This window comes from Eschrichtius robustus, chromosome 8 (genome assembly GCF_028021215.1).
Source record: "Eschrichtius robustus isolate mEscRob2 chromosome 8, mEscRob2.pri, whole genome shotgun sequence".
Lineage (NCBI taxonomy): Eukaryota > Metazoa > Chordata > Mammalia > Artiodactyla > Eschrichtiidae > Eschrichtius > Eschrichtius robustus.
Genome location: NC_090831.1, coordinates 125236076 through 125252061, shown reverse-complemented (window position 1 = coordinate 125252061; position 15986 = coordinate 125236076). Strand labels below are relative to the sequence as shown.

At 40.2% G+C, this 15986-nt stretch overlaps 1 protein-coding gene across 4 annotated transcripts in view; it reads right to left on the bottom strand.

Annotated features, from left to right (window-relative positions):
* Positions 1–10762: 10762 nt before the first annotated feature.
* Positions 10763–15986, bottom strand: part of GALNT11 (polypeptide N-acetylgalactosaminyltransferase 11) — a 48629-nt gene continuing 43405 nt past the window's right edge. For all 4 annotated transcript variants that reach the window (XM_068549720.1, XM_068549723.1, XM_068549722.1 and 1 more), the window contains exons 10-12: positions 15210–15314; positions 11728–11865; positions 10763–11467 (exon numbers count right to left, since the gene is read on the bottom strand). In XM_068549720.1, coding sequence (XP_068405821.1) covers positions 11336–11467; positions 11728–11865; positions 15210–15314 — 375 coding nt within the window. In that variant the 3' untranslated portion in view covers positions 10763–11335. The remainder of the gene's footprint in view (positions 11468–11727; positions 11866–15209; positions 15315–15986) is intronic.

The window sequence follows — 15986 nt, the reverse complement described above, 5'->3', positions numbered from 1 at the left end:
TCTCCTGCACAATTTTTATTCTGCTCCCAGCAGTTTCTCCCCAGTCTGGGGCCCTGACCTGGAAAGAAGCCCTGGCGGGAAGTTTCCAGAGTTCAGAGGCACTGGGGCGCGTGGGCACCCTGCACTGCTCCCGGCTTAGCTGCTGCTCTCAGACTCACCACCGTGTCTCCAGCTGATACCTGTTCCCGATTTCGGGCTCTTTCATGCTCGGGCCCACCAGGGGCTCTGTTGCTGCTTCCTTTTGCTTTCTGTCATGGGCGTGGCAATAACACACAGGGCTTACAGCTGTTAGTTTGTTTCCCTACCCACTTTATTTTAGAGACTGTGAGGCTACCTTGTCACCTCGTTAGTTTGAAAACGTTATCCTCGGGTCTTCGGTTTGGCCGTGTAGCTGCTCTCACTGTACGTGGGTATCGACTGGGGGAAGATCCGAAAGCTGTGCTGCAACAGCTTCTCTGCCATCTCCTCAGAACCCACATCAATCTTTTAGCCATTTTAATGGGTGTGAAGTGGTATCTGATTGTGGCTTCACTTTGCATTTCCCTGATTACTGTGACATTAACACCTTTTCACAGGCTGAGCCATTTTCTACATCTTTGGTGAAGGGTCTGTTCAAGTATTTTGTCCATTTTGAAAACTGGTTTAAATTAATTAAATTTTAAGCACTTTATACACTCTGGGTACTAGTCTGTGGTTTACGTTTTTGTTTTCTCAACGGTGTCTTGAGCAGAAGCTTTTAATTTTGATGAAGTCCAGTTCATTCATCTTTGACGACTACTTCTTCCAATGAGTAATCTTTGCCTCCCCTAAAGTTATGAAGGTATTCTTCATTTTCCTCTAAAAGCTGTATAGTTTTCTTTTTTCTATTTAGATCTATGACCATCTTGAAGTAATTTTTGTGTATGGTATAAGGTAGGGGTCAAGGTTCATTTCTGTCCGTAGGGATATAAAATTCTTCCAGCACCATTTGTTGTAAAGATTATTTTTGCCCAGTGGGTTTTGGTTCCTTTGCTGAAAATCAATTGCCCATATATGTGTGGGTCTATTTTTGTTCCACCAATCAATTCTTTATCTGTAAGTCATTATTACAGTCTGTCTTGAACTGGTGCATGTGCTCCAACTTTATTCTTTACAAAATTACTTTGGCCACTCTTAGTCCTATGCGTTTCTATGTAAATCTGAATTTGAAAATTAGATTGTCAGCGTCTACAGAAAGTCTACTGGGATTTTGATGGAGTATAGTATTAAATCTTAGATCAAATTGTAGAGAATTAACATCCTAACAATATTGAGTTTTCTAATTCATGAATATAGCATAGTTCTCCATCTGTTTAGGTTTTCTTTAATTTCTCTCAGCAATGTTTTGTATTTCTCATTGTACAAATCTTAAAATTAAGTTTTCACATTTTTGATGTTATTGTAAATTGCAATTACAATCCCATTATTTATTTTGAACTGTTTGTTGCTACTATATAGATGTACAGTTCATTTTTATTATTATTTTTTTAATAAGTTGGTAGGGTTTATTTTTATTTTTTTGGCTGCACGGCTTGTGAGAATCTTAGTTCCCCGATCAGGAATAGAACCCAGGCCCTTGGCAGTGAGAGAGTCCCAACCACTGGACCACCAGGGAATTCCCACAATTCATTTTTATGTTGACCTTTCATCTCGTGATCCTGATAAACCCCTTTACTCTATCTAGTAGTATTTTTGAAAACCCCCGTGATTTTTCTACACACTTGCTCAGAGTCTGCAGATCGACAGTTTTACTTCTTCCTTTCCAATGTACATGCCCTTTATTGCTTTTTCTCGCCTATAGCGGTGGCTAAGGCTTTCACTACAAATGTTGAATGTAAGTGGTAAGTACGGGCATCCTTACCTTGTTCCTAAACCAGTCTTTTTTTTTTTTTTTTTAATGATACTACCTATAGTTCTCCATAGATGCCCTTTATCAGGTTGAGGAATTTTCCTTCCATTCCTAGTTTGCTGAGTTTTTATCGTTAACGGGTATTGAATTCTGATTTTCCTGCAAGATCCTAAGCCTTCTTCTCTTGTATTATTAAATCATAATTAAAACTGATTCTCTAACGTTAAAGCAGCTTTGCATTCCTGGGATAAAACCCACTTGTTCATAATGTACCATCCTTCTTACGTATACTGGATGTGATTTGCCAATATTTTGTAAGGGAATTTTAATTCTATATTCATGAAGGATATGGGCTTATGATTTCCTGGTATACTGCTTTTAAGATGAATAGTTAAGGCTTGCTCATAACGTCAAAATTTCATAGAAGTTTTCCAGAAAAGGTTGTGTATTATTGACACAGTTTTTTCCTCCATTGTTTGATAAAATTCATCAGTGAAACCATCTGTGCCTGGAGCTTTCTTTGTGGAAAGGTTTTTAAACTACAAATTCAATTTATTTAACAGGTGTAGAGACAGGGTGTCTATTTCTTCTTCAAAGAAATTGGGAAATTTGTTTCTTTCAAGGAATTCATTTAAGATATCAGATTTATTGGCAGAAATGTGGTTCCTAATAAGCCCTTACTCATTTATAAAATACAGTTTATTTTTTACAGCAATTTTAGGTTCACGGTAGAATCGAGCAGGAACTGTAGAGCACACAGCTTCCCCACCAACACCCCTGCGCCAGAGCAGGGCCTTCGTTAGAGCTCGTGAACCTGCCCTGACACATCACTGTCACCCGAAGCCCATAGCTGACTCTTGGTTCACTCTTGGTTTGGTGCCTTCTGTGGGTTTTAACTACCATTACGGTATCATATACAGGAGATTCACTGCCTGAAGAATCCTCTGTGCTCTGCCTATTCATCTTTCTCCCCCCACCCTACCACTGGCAACAAATGATATTTTACTGTCTCCATGGTTTTCCTTTTTCCAGAATGTCACAGGGTTGGAATAATACAGTACATAGATTTTTCAGGCAGCTTCTTTCTGAGTAATACACACTTAAGATTTGTCCATGTTTTTTTGTGGCTTTATAGCTCATTTCTTTTCAGCACTAAATATTCCATTGTCTAGGTGTACCACAGTTTATTTATCCGTTCACCTACTGAAGGACATCTGAGTTGCTTCCAAGTTGGCAATTACAGATAAAGCTGCTGTAGACATTTGCGTGCAGGTTTTTGATCATATGATAAGAGTATATTTAGTTTTGCAAGAAACTGCCAAACTATCTTCCAAAGTGGCTGCACCCTTTTGTGTTCCCACAAGCAGTGAATGAGAGTTCCTGTTGCTTATCTTTTTTAACATCTGCAGAATCTCTAGTAAAGTTGCCACTCTCACTACTGATATTGGTAATTTCTTTTTTTTTTTTTTTTGACTAGAGTTTTAACAGTTTTATTAATATTCTTTTTTTTTTTTTAATTAATTAATTTATTTATTTATTTATTTATGGCTGTGTTGGGTTTTCGTTTCTGTGCGAGGGCTTTCTCTAGTTGCGGCAAGTGGGGGCCACTCTTCATCGCGGTGCGCGGGCCTCTCACTATCGCAGCCTCTCTTGTTGTGGAGCACAGGCTCCAGATGCGCAGGCTCAGTAATTGTGGCTCACGGGCCTAGTTGCTCCGCGGCATGTGGGATCTTCCCAGACCAGGGCTCGAACCCGTGTCCCCTGCATTGGCAGGCAGATTCCCAACCACTGCGCCACCAGGGAAGCCCTTATTAATATTCTTGATCCAGCTTTTGGTTTCATTAATTTTTAATTTTCTCTTTCATTCATTTCCATCCTAATATTTAATATTTCCTCTGCTTCTTTGTTCTTCTAACTTGCTCTTCTTTTCCTACTTTAAAGTGGAAGCTTGTCATTGATTTTAAACGTTTATTCTTTTCTAATACAGCTTAGTTTATAAAGTTTCCAAGTACTGAGTTAGCTACATCCTACAGTCTTTGATATGTTGTGTTTTCATCTTCAGGCAGCTGAAAATAGCCTTTTGATTTCTTCTTTGACCCATAGAGTATTGGGAAGTATGTTCTTGGTTGATTTTCAAATATTTGAAGATTTTCCAGGTATTTTTTATTGACTGATTGATTGCCACAGCGCGCGGCTTGTGGGAGTCTTAGTTTCCCAACCAGGGATTGAACCCAGGCCCTCAGCAGTGAAAGCGCAGAGTCCTAACCACTGGACCACCAGAGAATTCCCCCAGGTATCTTTTTATTATTGATTTCTATTACTGTTATTCTTGTTATTGATTGCTCATATAATTTGCATGAGTTGAATTTGTATAAATTTGTATAAAAATTTATTGAGATTTCTTTAATATCCTGGAACATGATCTCTGCTGGTAAATATTTCACGTGTACTCAAAAAGAATGAGTATTCTATGTCAAGTTGGTTAATAGTATTGTTCAAGTTTTCGATATCCTGTTTCATCCACTTGTTTGATGACGTATATTGATATTTTGAAGTTGTGTCATTACGTATATAAATGCTTGAGATTATTTCCTCTTAATGAATTGACACCTTTATCATTATGAAACAACCCACTTTATCCCTAGGAATATTCTTTGCTCTGAAATCTCCTTTGTCTAATATTAATATAGCCACTCTAGATGTCTTCCAATTGGTGTTCAACAGGCATATACATATTTTCCCACCCTTTCATTTTTAATTCACTTGTGTCGTCGTCTTCAAAGTGAGTTTCTGATAGGCAGCATATAGTTGGATCTTGCATTTTTATCCAATCTAACCATCTCTGCCTTCTAACTGGGGGCATTTAGACCCAGTTACAAAAAAAAAAAATTATTTTTTATTGAGGTGTAGTTGATGTAAGATGTTATATAAGGTTCAGGTGTACAACATAGTGATTCACAATTTTTAAAGGTTATACTCCATGTATAGTTATTATAAAATATTGGCTATATTCCATGTGCTGTACAATGTATCCTTGTAGCTTATTTTATACATAGCAGTTTGTACCTCTAAATCCCCTAACCCTGTCTTGCCCCTCCCCACCCCCTTCCCTCTCCCCACTGGTAACCACTAGTTCTCTGTATCTGTGAGTCTGTTTCTTTTTTGTTATATTCACTAGTTTATTTTTTAGATTCCACATATAAGTGATACCAGAGTATCTGTCTTTCTCTGACTTATTTCATTTAGCATAATACCCTCCAAGTACATCCATATTGTTACCAATGGCAAAATTTCATTCCTTTTTTATGGCTGAATAGTATTCCATTGTGGGTATGTGACTGTGTGTGTGTGTGTACACACATCTTTATCCATTCACCTGCTGGTGGACACTTAGGTTGTGTGCATATCTTGACTATGGTATATAATGCTGCTATGAACATTGGGGCGCATGTATTTTTTCGAATTAGTGTATCTTCTTCAGATATATACCCAGGAATGGGATTGCTGGATCATATGGCAGCTCTATTTTTAGTTTTTTGGGGAAGATCCACACTGTTTACCGTAGTGGCTGCACCAATTTGTGTCCTTACCAACAGCGTACAGCAGTGGTCCCCAACCTTTTTGGCACCAGGGACTGGTTTCATGGAAGATAATTGTTCCATGGATGGGGGGTGGGGGGGATGGTTCAGGCAGTAATGCAGGTGATGGGGAGCAGCAGATGAAGCTTTTGCTTTGATTTGTAAATACCAAAAAATCCTTGCATCCTTGAGATATATCCCACTTCATCATGGTGTTTGATCCTCTTAGTATACTGTTATATTTTTAATTAATTAATTAATTAATCAATTTATGGCTGCATTGGGTCTTCGTTGCTGCACGTGGGCTCTCTCTAGTTGCGGTGAGTGGGAGCTACTCTTCGTTGCGGTGCATGGGCTTCTCATTGCAGTGGCTTCTCTTGTTGCGGAGCACGGGCTCTAGGCGCAAGGGCTTCAGTAGTTGTGGCACGCTGGCTCAGTAGTTGTGGCTCGCAGGCTCCAGAGCGCAGGCTCAGTAGTTGTGGCGCACGGGCTTAGTTGCTCTGCGGCATGTGGGATCTTCCCAGACCAGGGCTCGAAGCCGTGTCCCCTGCATTGGCAGGCAGATTCTTAACCACTGCACCACCAGGGAAGTCCCATGTTTTTTTCTTGATGAGTCTGGCTAAAGGTTTATCAGTTTTGTTATCTTTTCAAAGAACCAACCTTAGTTTCACTGATCTTTTCTATTTTTTTTTTTTTAGTCTCTACTTCATTTATTTCTGCTCTGATCTTTCTTTCCTTCTACTAATTTTGAGTTTTGTTATTCTTTTTCTAGTTCCTTTAAGTGTAAGGTTAGGTTGTTTGAGATTTTTCTTGTTTCCTGAGGTAAGCTCGTATTGCTATAAACTTCCTTCTTAGAACTGCTTTTGCTGCATCCCATAGATTTTGGATCATTGTGTTTTCATTTGCCCTTGGGTATTTTTTTTTTTAATTTCCTCTTTGTTTTTTTCATAGATCCAGTGGTTATTTAGTAGTTTATTATTTAGCCTCCACATGCTGGTGTTTTTTGCAGGGTTCTTTTCTTGTAGTTGATTTCTAGTCTCATACAGTTGTGGTTGGAAAAGAAAGATGCCTGACATGATTTCATTCTTAAATTTACCAAGGCTTGGTTTGTGGCCTAGCATGTGATCTATCCTGGAGAAAGTTCCCACGTGCACTTGAAAGAAAGAATGTGTATTCTGCTGCTTCTGGATGGAATGTTCTATATAAATCTGTTAAGTCCATCTGGTCTGTCATTTAAGGCCAGTGTTTCCTTATTGATTTTCTGTTTGGATTATCTGTATATTGATATAAGTGGGGTGTTAAAGTCCCCTACTATTGTTGTGTTACTGTTGATTTTCCCCTTTACATCTGTTAATATTTGCTATTATGTATTTAGGTGCTCCTATGTTGGGTGCATATATGTTTACAATTGTTAAATCATCTTCTTGAACTGAGCCCTTGATCATTATGTAATGTCCTTCTTTGTCTCTTGTAACAGTCTTTATTTTAAAGTCTATTTTGTCTGATGTAAGTAGTGCTACTCTGTCTTTGACTTCCGTTTGCATGGAATACATTTTTCCATTCCCTCACTTTCAGTCTGTGAGTGTCCTTAGATCTGAAGTTAGTCTCTTATAGGCAGCATATATAGAGGTCTTGTTTTTGTATCCATTCAACCACCCTTGTGTCTTTCGATTGAAACATTCAGTCCATTTACATTTAAAGTAATCATTAATATGTACGTTCTTATCGTCATACTGTTTTTGTAGGTCTTTTTTGTTCCTTTCTTTTGTTTTTCTCTCTTATGATTTGATGGCTATCTTTAGTGTTATGTTTGGATTCTTTTTCCCTTTTTGTGTATCTATTACAGATTTTTGGTTTGTTGCTACCATGAGATATGTGTATATATGAGTATGTATGTATATATGTGTTCAGTTACTGATCCCTTAATTTCAAATGCATTTTAACAATCCTGCATTTGTACTCCCTTTCCCTCATGATTACTGTTTTTGACGTCATATTCTGCACCTAATTACTTTGTGTATTCCTTAACTGCTTATTGTGGATATAAATGATTTTACTACTTTTATCTTTTCACCCAAACTTTGTACATGGGTGACTTCCTACCTTTATCTTTGCCTTCACTGGTGAGGTGTTTTGTTTCATAATTTTCATGTTTCTAGTTGTGGCTTTTTCTTTTCTGCTTAGAGAAGTTCCTTTAACATTTCTTGTAAAGTTGGGTTGGTGGTGCTGAACTCTTTCAGCTTCTGCTTCTCTGTAAAACTTTTTGATTTCTCCATCAAATCTGAGAGCCTTGCTGGGTAGAGTATTCTTGGTTGTAGGTTTTCCCCTTTTATCACTTTAAATATACCATGCCTCTCCCTTCTGACCTGCAGTGTTTCTGCTGAAAATTCAGCTGATATTATGGGAGTTCCCTTGTAAGTAGCTTGTTGCTTTTCCCTTGCTGCTTTAAATATTTTCTCTTTAATTTCTGCCATCTCAATTACAACGTGTCTTGGTGTATTCCTCCTTGGGTTAATCCTGTATGGGATTCTCTGTGCTTCCTGGACTGAGATATCTGTTTCCTTTCCCAAGTTAGGGAACTTTTTGGCTATTGTGTCTTCAAATATGTTCTCAGCGCCTCTCTTTTCTCCTTCTGGAACCCCTATAATGTGAATATTAGTGCATTTGTTGATGTCCAAGAGGTCTCTCAAACTGTCCTCATTTCTTTTCATTCTTCTTTTTTTCTGTTCAGCACCAGTGATTTCCACCACTGTCTTCCAGCTCATTGTTCCTCTGTATCATTTAGTCTACTATTGATTCCTTCTAGTGTACTTTGCATTTCAGTTACTGAATTCCTCATGTTAGGTTGTTCTTTATATTTTCTCTTTGTTAAAAGCTTCTAGCTTCTTGCTCTGTGCACCCATTCTTCTCCAAGCTCCTTGATCATCTTTATGACTGCTACCCTGAGCTCTTTTTGGGTAGGTCACCTGTCTCCACGTCACTTAGTTCTTCTTGGTCCTCTGTTGGGAACATGTTCCTCTGTCACCTCCTTTTGCCTGATGTCCTGTTTGTATGTATCTCGTAGGTCGGTTACATCCCCCAGTCTCGGTGAAGGAGCCTTTTGTAGGAGACACCCTAGGCGAGCAGCACACTCCCCTCTCCTCACCAGAGCTGTGTGCTTTAGGGTTTCCCCCATGAGGGCTGTGTGGGTCCTTCTGTTGTGGTGGGCTGACTACTGTGGGCAGTCTAGTAGGCTTGGACCTACCTTGTGCAGAGGCTGCTGGTTGACAGGGCTGAGTCACGAGGTGTCTGGCTGCAGAACCCTGGGGCTGCTCCCTGCCCACAGGTGGGTGAAGCCAGGCCCTGGGGTTAGTGCCGGCCTACTGGTGGACAGAGCAAGGTCCTGAAGTCTGGTTCCAGGGCCCAGGAGCCCTAAAGCTGGCATCAGATTGCTGATGGGTAGGGCCAGTCCCTGACAGTTGGCTGCAGGGTCCAGGATGTCCTGAAACTTATGTTGGCCTGCTAGTGGGCAGGGCCAGGGCCCAACTAGTCCCAGGGCAGGATCTAACCTGCTAGTAGGTGGACTGGGTCTGCAGGCTACAGGGCTTTGGTTTTCTTTTGGCTGGTGGATGAGGCTAGTTCTGAGGCTAGAGCAGGCCTGTTGATGGGAGGCACCAGGGCCCCAGGGTCTTTGACTGGAGGCCCCTGGGGGTCCTGGGTCTAGAGCCTGCACACTGGTGCTGGGGCCAAGTCCTGGGCCCTCTGGTGGGCAGGGCCATGTCCAGGGCAGCCTAAAGCTCAGGGGGTCTTAAGGCAGCCTGTCTGTTGGTGGGTGGGGCTGTGTCTGTGCCCAGTTAGTTAGCTGCTTGGCCTGAAGTGTGCCAGCACTAGTGCCTACAGGCTGTTGGGCCAGAGCAGGGCTGGGTCCTGAGGCTTAACAGGCTAGAGGAAGGATTCCAAAATGGTGCTTACCAGCACCACTGTCCCCACGATAGAACTAGCTGCCAGAAATGGCTGCCACCAGCATCTGTGTCCCCAGGGGGAGCTCCAGTTGCCTCCTGCCTCTCCCAGAGACTCTCTCCAAGATCAGCAGGTAGGTCTGACCCAGGCTCCTTTCAAATTGCTGCTTCTGCCCTGGGTCCTGGAGCATGTGAGATTTTGCGTGCATCCTTTAAGGGTGAAGTCTGTACTTCCCTCGGCCCTCCGTGACTCCTGAAAGTAAGCCCCCTGGCCTTTAAGCCAACTGCTCTTTTGGGGCTTGTCTTCCCAGTGTGAGACCCCCGGGCTGGGGAGCTCAACGTGGGGTTTGGACCCTTCACTCCTTTCGTAGAACCTTTACAATTGTAGTCAGTCTCCCGTTTGTGGGTCATGCACCCGGGGTATGGGACTTGACTACAATGGTGACTCCAGCCCTCCTACCTGTCTCACTGTGTGGTTGTAGAAGATCTTTTCTGGTTGGTAGGTTCTGGTCTTTATCATCGATGGTTGTTCTGCAAATAGTTGAAATTTTGGTGTGCCCATTAGAGCAGGTGAGTTCAGGGTCTTGCTACTTCACCATCCTGGCGAATCTCCACCTAACTTAGGAGCTTCCAAGGTGCCACGGGGGCTGGACTTCGTTTCCAAGAGTTGAGGGCCCTCACGCAGGTCGTCTGACAACACTTGGTGAGGCCGTGCAGACACAAGCCGGGGTCAACTGGACCCATTTACATTTAATCAAATTACATTTAATGTGATTATTGATTTTGTGGTATTTAAATCTATCATCTTGCTTTTTGTATCCTATATGTACCACCATCTGGTCTTTAAAGTTAAATGACAGACAAAATGTTTAGTATAAATACAAACAATACATTATTCTCCAGCATGTTTCAAATTGGTACTTAAACTGCTTTGTGCGTCCAGATAAAATAATTGAGAAAATACCCTATGAGACTATGTCTCCTCTGAGATGTAATTTTGGTGGGAAAAACTCACTTTATATTTGGACATTTACAGTATATACAGATGATTCCTAAATTTATACCTCTAACTGAAATATATCTTCTGAAATCCTGACCTCTATATCCAAGTAGATATAACACCTATTTAACAACTCTACCTGGGTGTTTCACAGGCAACTTTAATGTAACGTATTCAAATTCACATACCTTCAGCTTCAAACTCACATAGTTCAAGCTAAGAAACTGAAACATCCCTAAGGTTAGGGCTGCTACCTACCTAGCTTATTGGTTCATCAGCCGAATCCCTGTGCATTTCTTACCATGTATCACATACATAGGATAACTAAGACCAGAGACCCCAATACAAGATGAAAGAGAAGACAAAAAAATCCTAGATAAATCATCAAAAGGATCCTTTATTGTAAATGTAGATAGTACCATAATTCATCAAAATAATTTATAATAGTTAACTCTCTTAAATATAATCTTATAAATGATGCCTTCTGAAGTTAAATGTAATGTGGATTCAATCAGTTTATTTAAAACTATTTAGAACATGGTATTAGAAATTAAAAAAAAAAAATTAACTGCCATCTACAAAATCTTCTAAGAAAGGAAATCATGACAAGTTCCTGATCAGAAAAACGCCACTCCATTACTTAAGGGGATTAAAAGGAAGCATAAATAAATTTGAATAGACATCTCCATTTCCTGGGCTTTATCCTTCTATACAAACCTGACTCTTTAGAGAGTTAAAACTGCATTCTGCTTTCCTACCATAAGTAAGAAATTCCTTAACAGCAGTTGAGAAATGACCTGAACCTCTTGGTGAACCATACTTCTTCACCTCCCGACGGTCACTCGGGGCTGCGACCTCTACTGTGTCTGCTGTCTCACCTCTGCTAGTGTCCCAGGCGTCTCCATGTTGAGGACAAGCATGACAAACCACCGTTCCAGCCACAGCATCCACCTTAACCTTCCAAATGCCACTGCTGTGAGGAGGAGCCATCACAGATGGCCATGGCAACAAAGCCTCCGCGACTCAGTGGATCGACCGCTCTCAGGCACTGTCCAACTGACACCTGGTACAGCCGATTATTCCTCTGAAAATAAAGTGGTGGCAAGAAAAAAATACCACCAGTTACTTGCTTTAAGTTAAAAAACTTATTGCCAGAATATGGTAAAGAAGAGACAGAAATCTAGAAGAGACGTGGAACATTTCAGATTACTTATTTATGGGATGCTACAAACTCAGAACGACCTTCTACAAGGTAAATAGAATATGAGTCCCTCTGCCATGCTCCCTCCCTCAGCCTTGTCTGTCTCCTCACATCCTCCCATCACCACTAAGCAAGCTCCTCACCCCAAAGGTCCACTGCTGGGATCCTCCTGACCCATGGCACTTCATGAGTCGTGGTGGGTCTGCTGAGCGAGTTTCTGACATATCCAGGCAAAGGAGATTATTTAAAACCAATTCGTGCTCTTCATTATAAATCCAAATCTAAGGAAGAAAATAAAAGATCAAAACCTCAAGTTCTGCTTCAGATTCTGAAATGCAGACTGCACAACACTTCACACATTTGTGGAAGAATGGATTTATTTTGTATGGTCTCTTACAGCAGGAACAGACCAGGTTAGTTATCTGAAAATGGAGTGAATTAACACAGGAGAAAGTGAGGTGCAATTCCAGGAAGAAATGTAAGCAGTGGTTGAATTAACTTAATTGACTGTGTTTAATTGAGCACAAGATTATAGATCTTCCCCAATTCCAAGATTTCACAATTATACAATGCTTTTAATTCTCACACTGTGTAGAACTGAAGGAGCCCAGTGAGGCGGCTGGTTTGCCTTCTGTACACAGAGAACACCTGAGGCTCTGATTTTCATATTTCCCTCATCTGCTGGGCAGTGACGATGTGCATAAGCTGTCATAGCCCATCATCCTGCGGAACAGTATTCTCTATTCCCGGCTCATAATAACATTTGCACTGAGATTACGATCTCATTGATGGCCCCAAAGCAGGATTCTCCTTAGATGTGCAAATGATCTTTGAGGATAGTTGTCTTTATGGTGTCTCAGATTATTTTCAGGAACAAAGGCCTGAAACTGGCTGAAATGGCCAAGTGCAATGAATAAATTTATTCTCCAACATGCACCATCACTAAATTGAAAAGGAAAACATTTTCTCCTATCCTCTGAATTATTTTATTCATTACTGCTTCTACCTCCAGGCCCAAAATGTATGTGTGCTGCCTCTGTTGGTACGAAGAGAAGGCTCCCCATCAGCGCCATGACAGAACACCAGTAAAACAGAGATGCTGATGTTTTATAATCTGTGCTGTCTAACAGAGGAGCCACCGGTCCACACGTGGCTACTAAGCACTGGGAGTGTGTCAAGTGTGACTGAGGAAAGGAAATTTAAACTAACTAAAATGAAATAAAATTACCAATTCAGCAGCCACATGTGGCTAGGGTATAAGTACAATTCTGTGCAGTCACAACATAGTACAGATAGGAGAGTGTAACTCCATCTCCTCAAACCTCTTACAGTTTCTGGAACAAATTTCACCAATCTCATCCTACTACAACCTAAACCACCAAAACCTCACTACAATTTAACACTTCCATGTCTACAACACTGACACCTCTTGCACCCAGACGTGGCACAAAACCCTCTTTAAACCATGTTTTCCAGTATGTTAACACCTTAGATAGTGTGCATGAACTCTCCTAGAAATAAGATGTGATCTATGAAATTTCAAAGGACACACTCTATCCAAAAAGGGCCCAAGTGTTCTTTTCATTCTTGAATGACCCCGTCCACCACTCAAATGGAAACGTAAGTAAATGAAGCTTGCTTATGACATGTTTTGAGCATTGCAGTCTTGAGGCACTACAACTAGGAGATTAAACCAATGTTAGGTTATGCTATTTTATCAGATGCAAAGCAGTTTGCAATAAGTTTTCTGCTTATTTTTAGGTTCACTTAGTATCGCTGAAACGACACGGAAGTTGAGAATAAATTACGTGAATGACATGAATTGAAATTGTGCTGTTTCCTCTAACTACTAAAAATCAGTTAGGAAAACTCAATTTCACAGAAAACTCTACAAAAGATATTCTGATTCATCCAATGCAGATTTAATGTTCTGGACCAGAAAGAAGATGCACGTCCTTTGCCATTTCTAACAAATTCATATAGCTTTCAATTCTATATAATTCAAATTCATTCTGTGTAACTGCAAAGTACAAATAATGCTCTAAACAAACAAAATATTACTATGACAAACAATGACCAGAGGTAGGGAAAATGTACAAAGGAGACCACAATAGTATTAGACAGATGATCTCTGAAATCTCTAAAATCATTCCCAGCGTAAACAACTTAACTTCAGCAAGTGGCGCTGGGAAAGTTGGACAGCCGCATGTGAATCAATGAAGTTAGAACACACCTTCACACCATACACAAGACTTAAATACAAGACACGACACCATAAAACTCCTAAAAGAGAAGATAGGCAAAGGCAAAACATTCTCTGACATTAATTGTACCAATGTTTTCTTAGGTCAGTCTCCCAAGGTAAAAGAAAAAAATGGGACCTAATCAAACTTACAAGCTTTTTGTATAGCAAAGGAAACCGTAAGCAAAACGAAAAGATAGCCTACAGGCTGGGAGAAAATATTTGCAAATGATATGACCGACAAGGGCTTAATTTCCAAAATATACAAACAGCTTATACAACTCAACAACAAAAAAAAGAAGCAACCCAATCGAAAAATGGGTACAAGACCTAAATAGACATTTCTCCAAAGAAGACATACGGATGGCCAACAGGCACAAGAAAAGATGCTCAACATTGCTACTTACAAGAGAAATGCAAATCAAAACTACAATGAGGTACCACCTCACACTGATCAGAATGGCCATCATTAAAAAGTCTACAAATAACAAATGCTGGAGAGGGTGTGGAGAAAAGGGGAACCCTCCTACATTGCTGGTGGGAATGTAAATTGGTGCAACCACTATGGAAAACAGTATGGAGGTTCCTCAAAAAACTAAAAATAGAGCTGCCATATGATCCAGCAATCCCACACCTGGGCATATATCCGGAGAAAACCATAACTTGAAAAGATACATGCACCCCAATGTTCATAGCAGCACTATTCACAATAGCCAAGACATGGAAACAACCTAAATGTCCATCAACAAATGAATGGATAAAGAAGATGTGGCACATATATAATGGGATACTACTCAGTCATAAAAAAAGAATGAAATAATGCCATCTGTAGCAACATGGATGGACCTAGAGATTATCATACTAAGTGAAGTCAGAAAGAGAAAGACAAATACCACATGATATCACTTATATTTGGAATCTCAAATATGACACAAATGAACTTATCTACAAAACAAACAGATTCACAGACACAGAGCACAGACTTGTGGTTGCCAAGGGGGAGGGGAGTTGGGAGAGGGATGGATTGGGAGTTTGGGATTAGCAGATGCAAACTTTATACAGAGAATGGATAAACAACAAGGTCCTACTGTATAGCACAGGGACCTATATTCAATACCGTGATAAACCATAATGGAAAAGAATATATATATGTATAACTGAATCACTTTGCTGTACAGTAGAAATTAACACAACATTGTAAATCAACTATGCCTCATTAAAATAAATTTAAAAAGACAAAAACCCCAAAACAACTTTTAAAAAGTCAGATTAAAATCTTGATGTCTGCCCCTCCCTGCTCAAGACTGACTGCCAGCAGCTTCCCTTTCCTTCACTGAAGGACACTGTCCATGGACTGGCTGAGAGCCCAGAGGCCTAACTCACCTGATTTGGGTCGCTGTAGTCACACGCCTTAAGCACTACTAGGCCTCCCTTCTGACTTGGGCGGCCCTGGGCCGCCAGACACTTGTGGGTCTGGAGGTGATAGAGCTGTAAAAGAAGAGATTGCTCTTGACAAGCTGGTATGTACAGAAAGACTAATGTCAGAAGATGCCTTAGAATGCTAGAAAAGGGGGTTTTAGAGGAAATGTTGAAAATATTATTCCAGAGGTATGGATTCTAAAGGTCATAAAAAGATAAGCATTTTTTATTACTGAATTCTAGCTTTAGCACACAGGAGCATCACAATAGAGACTTCAAGGTTATAGGCAATTTTAACAATATATGCAGGCAGTGTCAAGTAGAAATTCTACCTAAAGATACAAGGTTACTAATCTACTATAGGGGAGGAAGGAAATTAAATACCATCTCTCCACTAAAGAACCTTAAAATGAAACTCAGGAAATAAGAACAAAAGGTACAAACAGACAGTACATAATTAAATATAATATACATACCTAACTGGAGATAAACAGATTATAAATGCCATAGGAATGCCAAATGTGAGATACATAAAAGAAGCAGAGTATCTAGTCTAAGTAAAACGATTAGTTTAAATATTAAATGTGATAAGATATGCAAGGCAAAAATAATAATGGTAAGGGATTTCAACTATATGGACATACACCGGTACCTATTTTTACTTAAAGAGAAAACACCTAATAATAATAAACATCTTGATGACTTTTATAAGATAGAACAACAAGATAGGAGAAGGCTCTA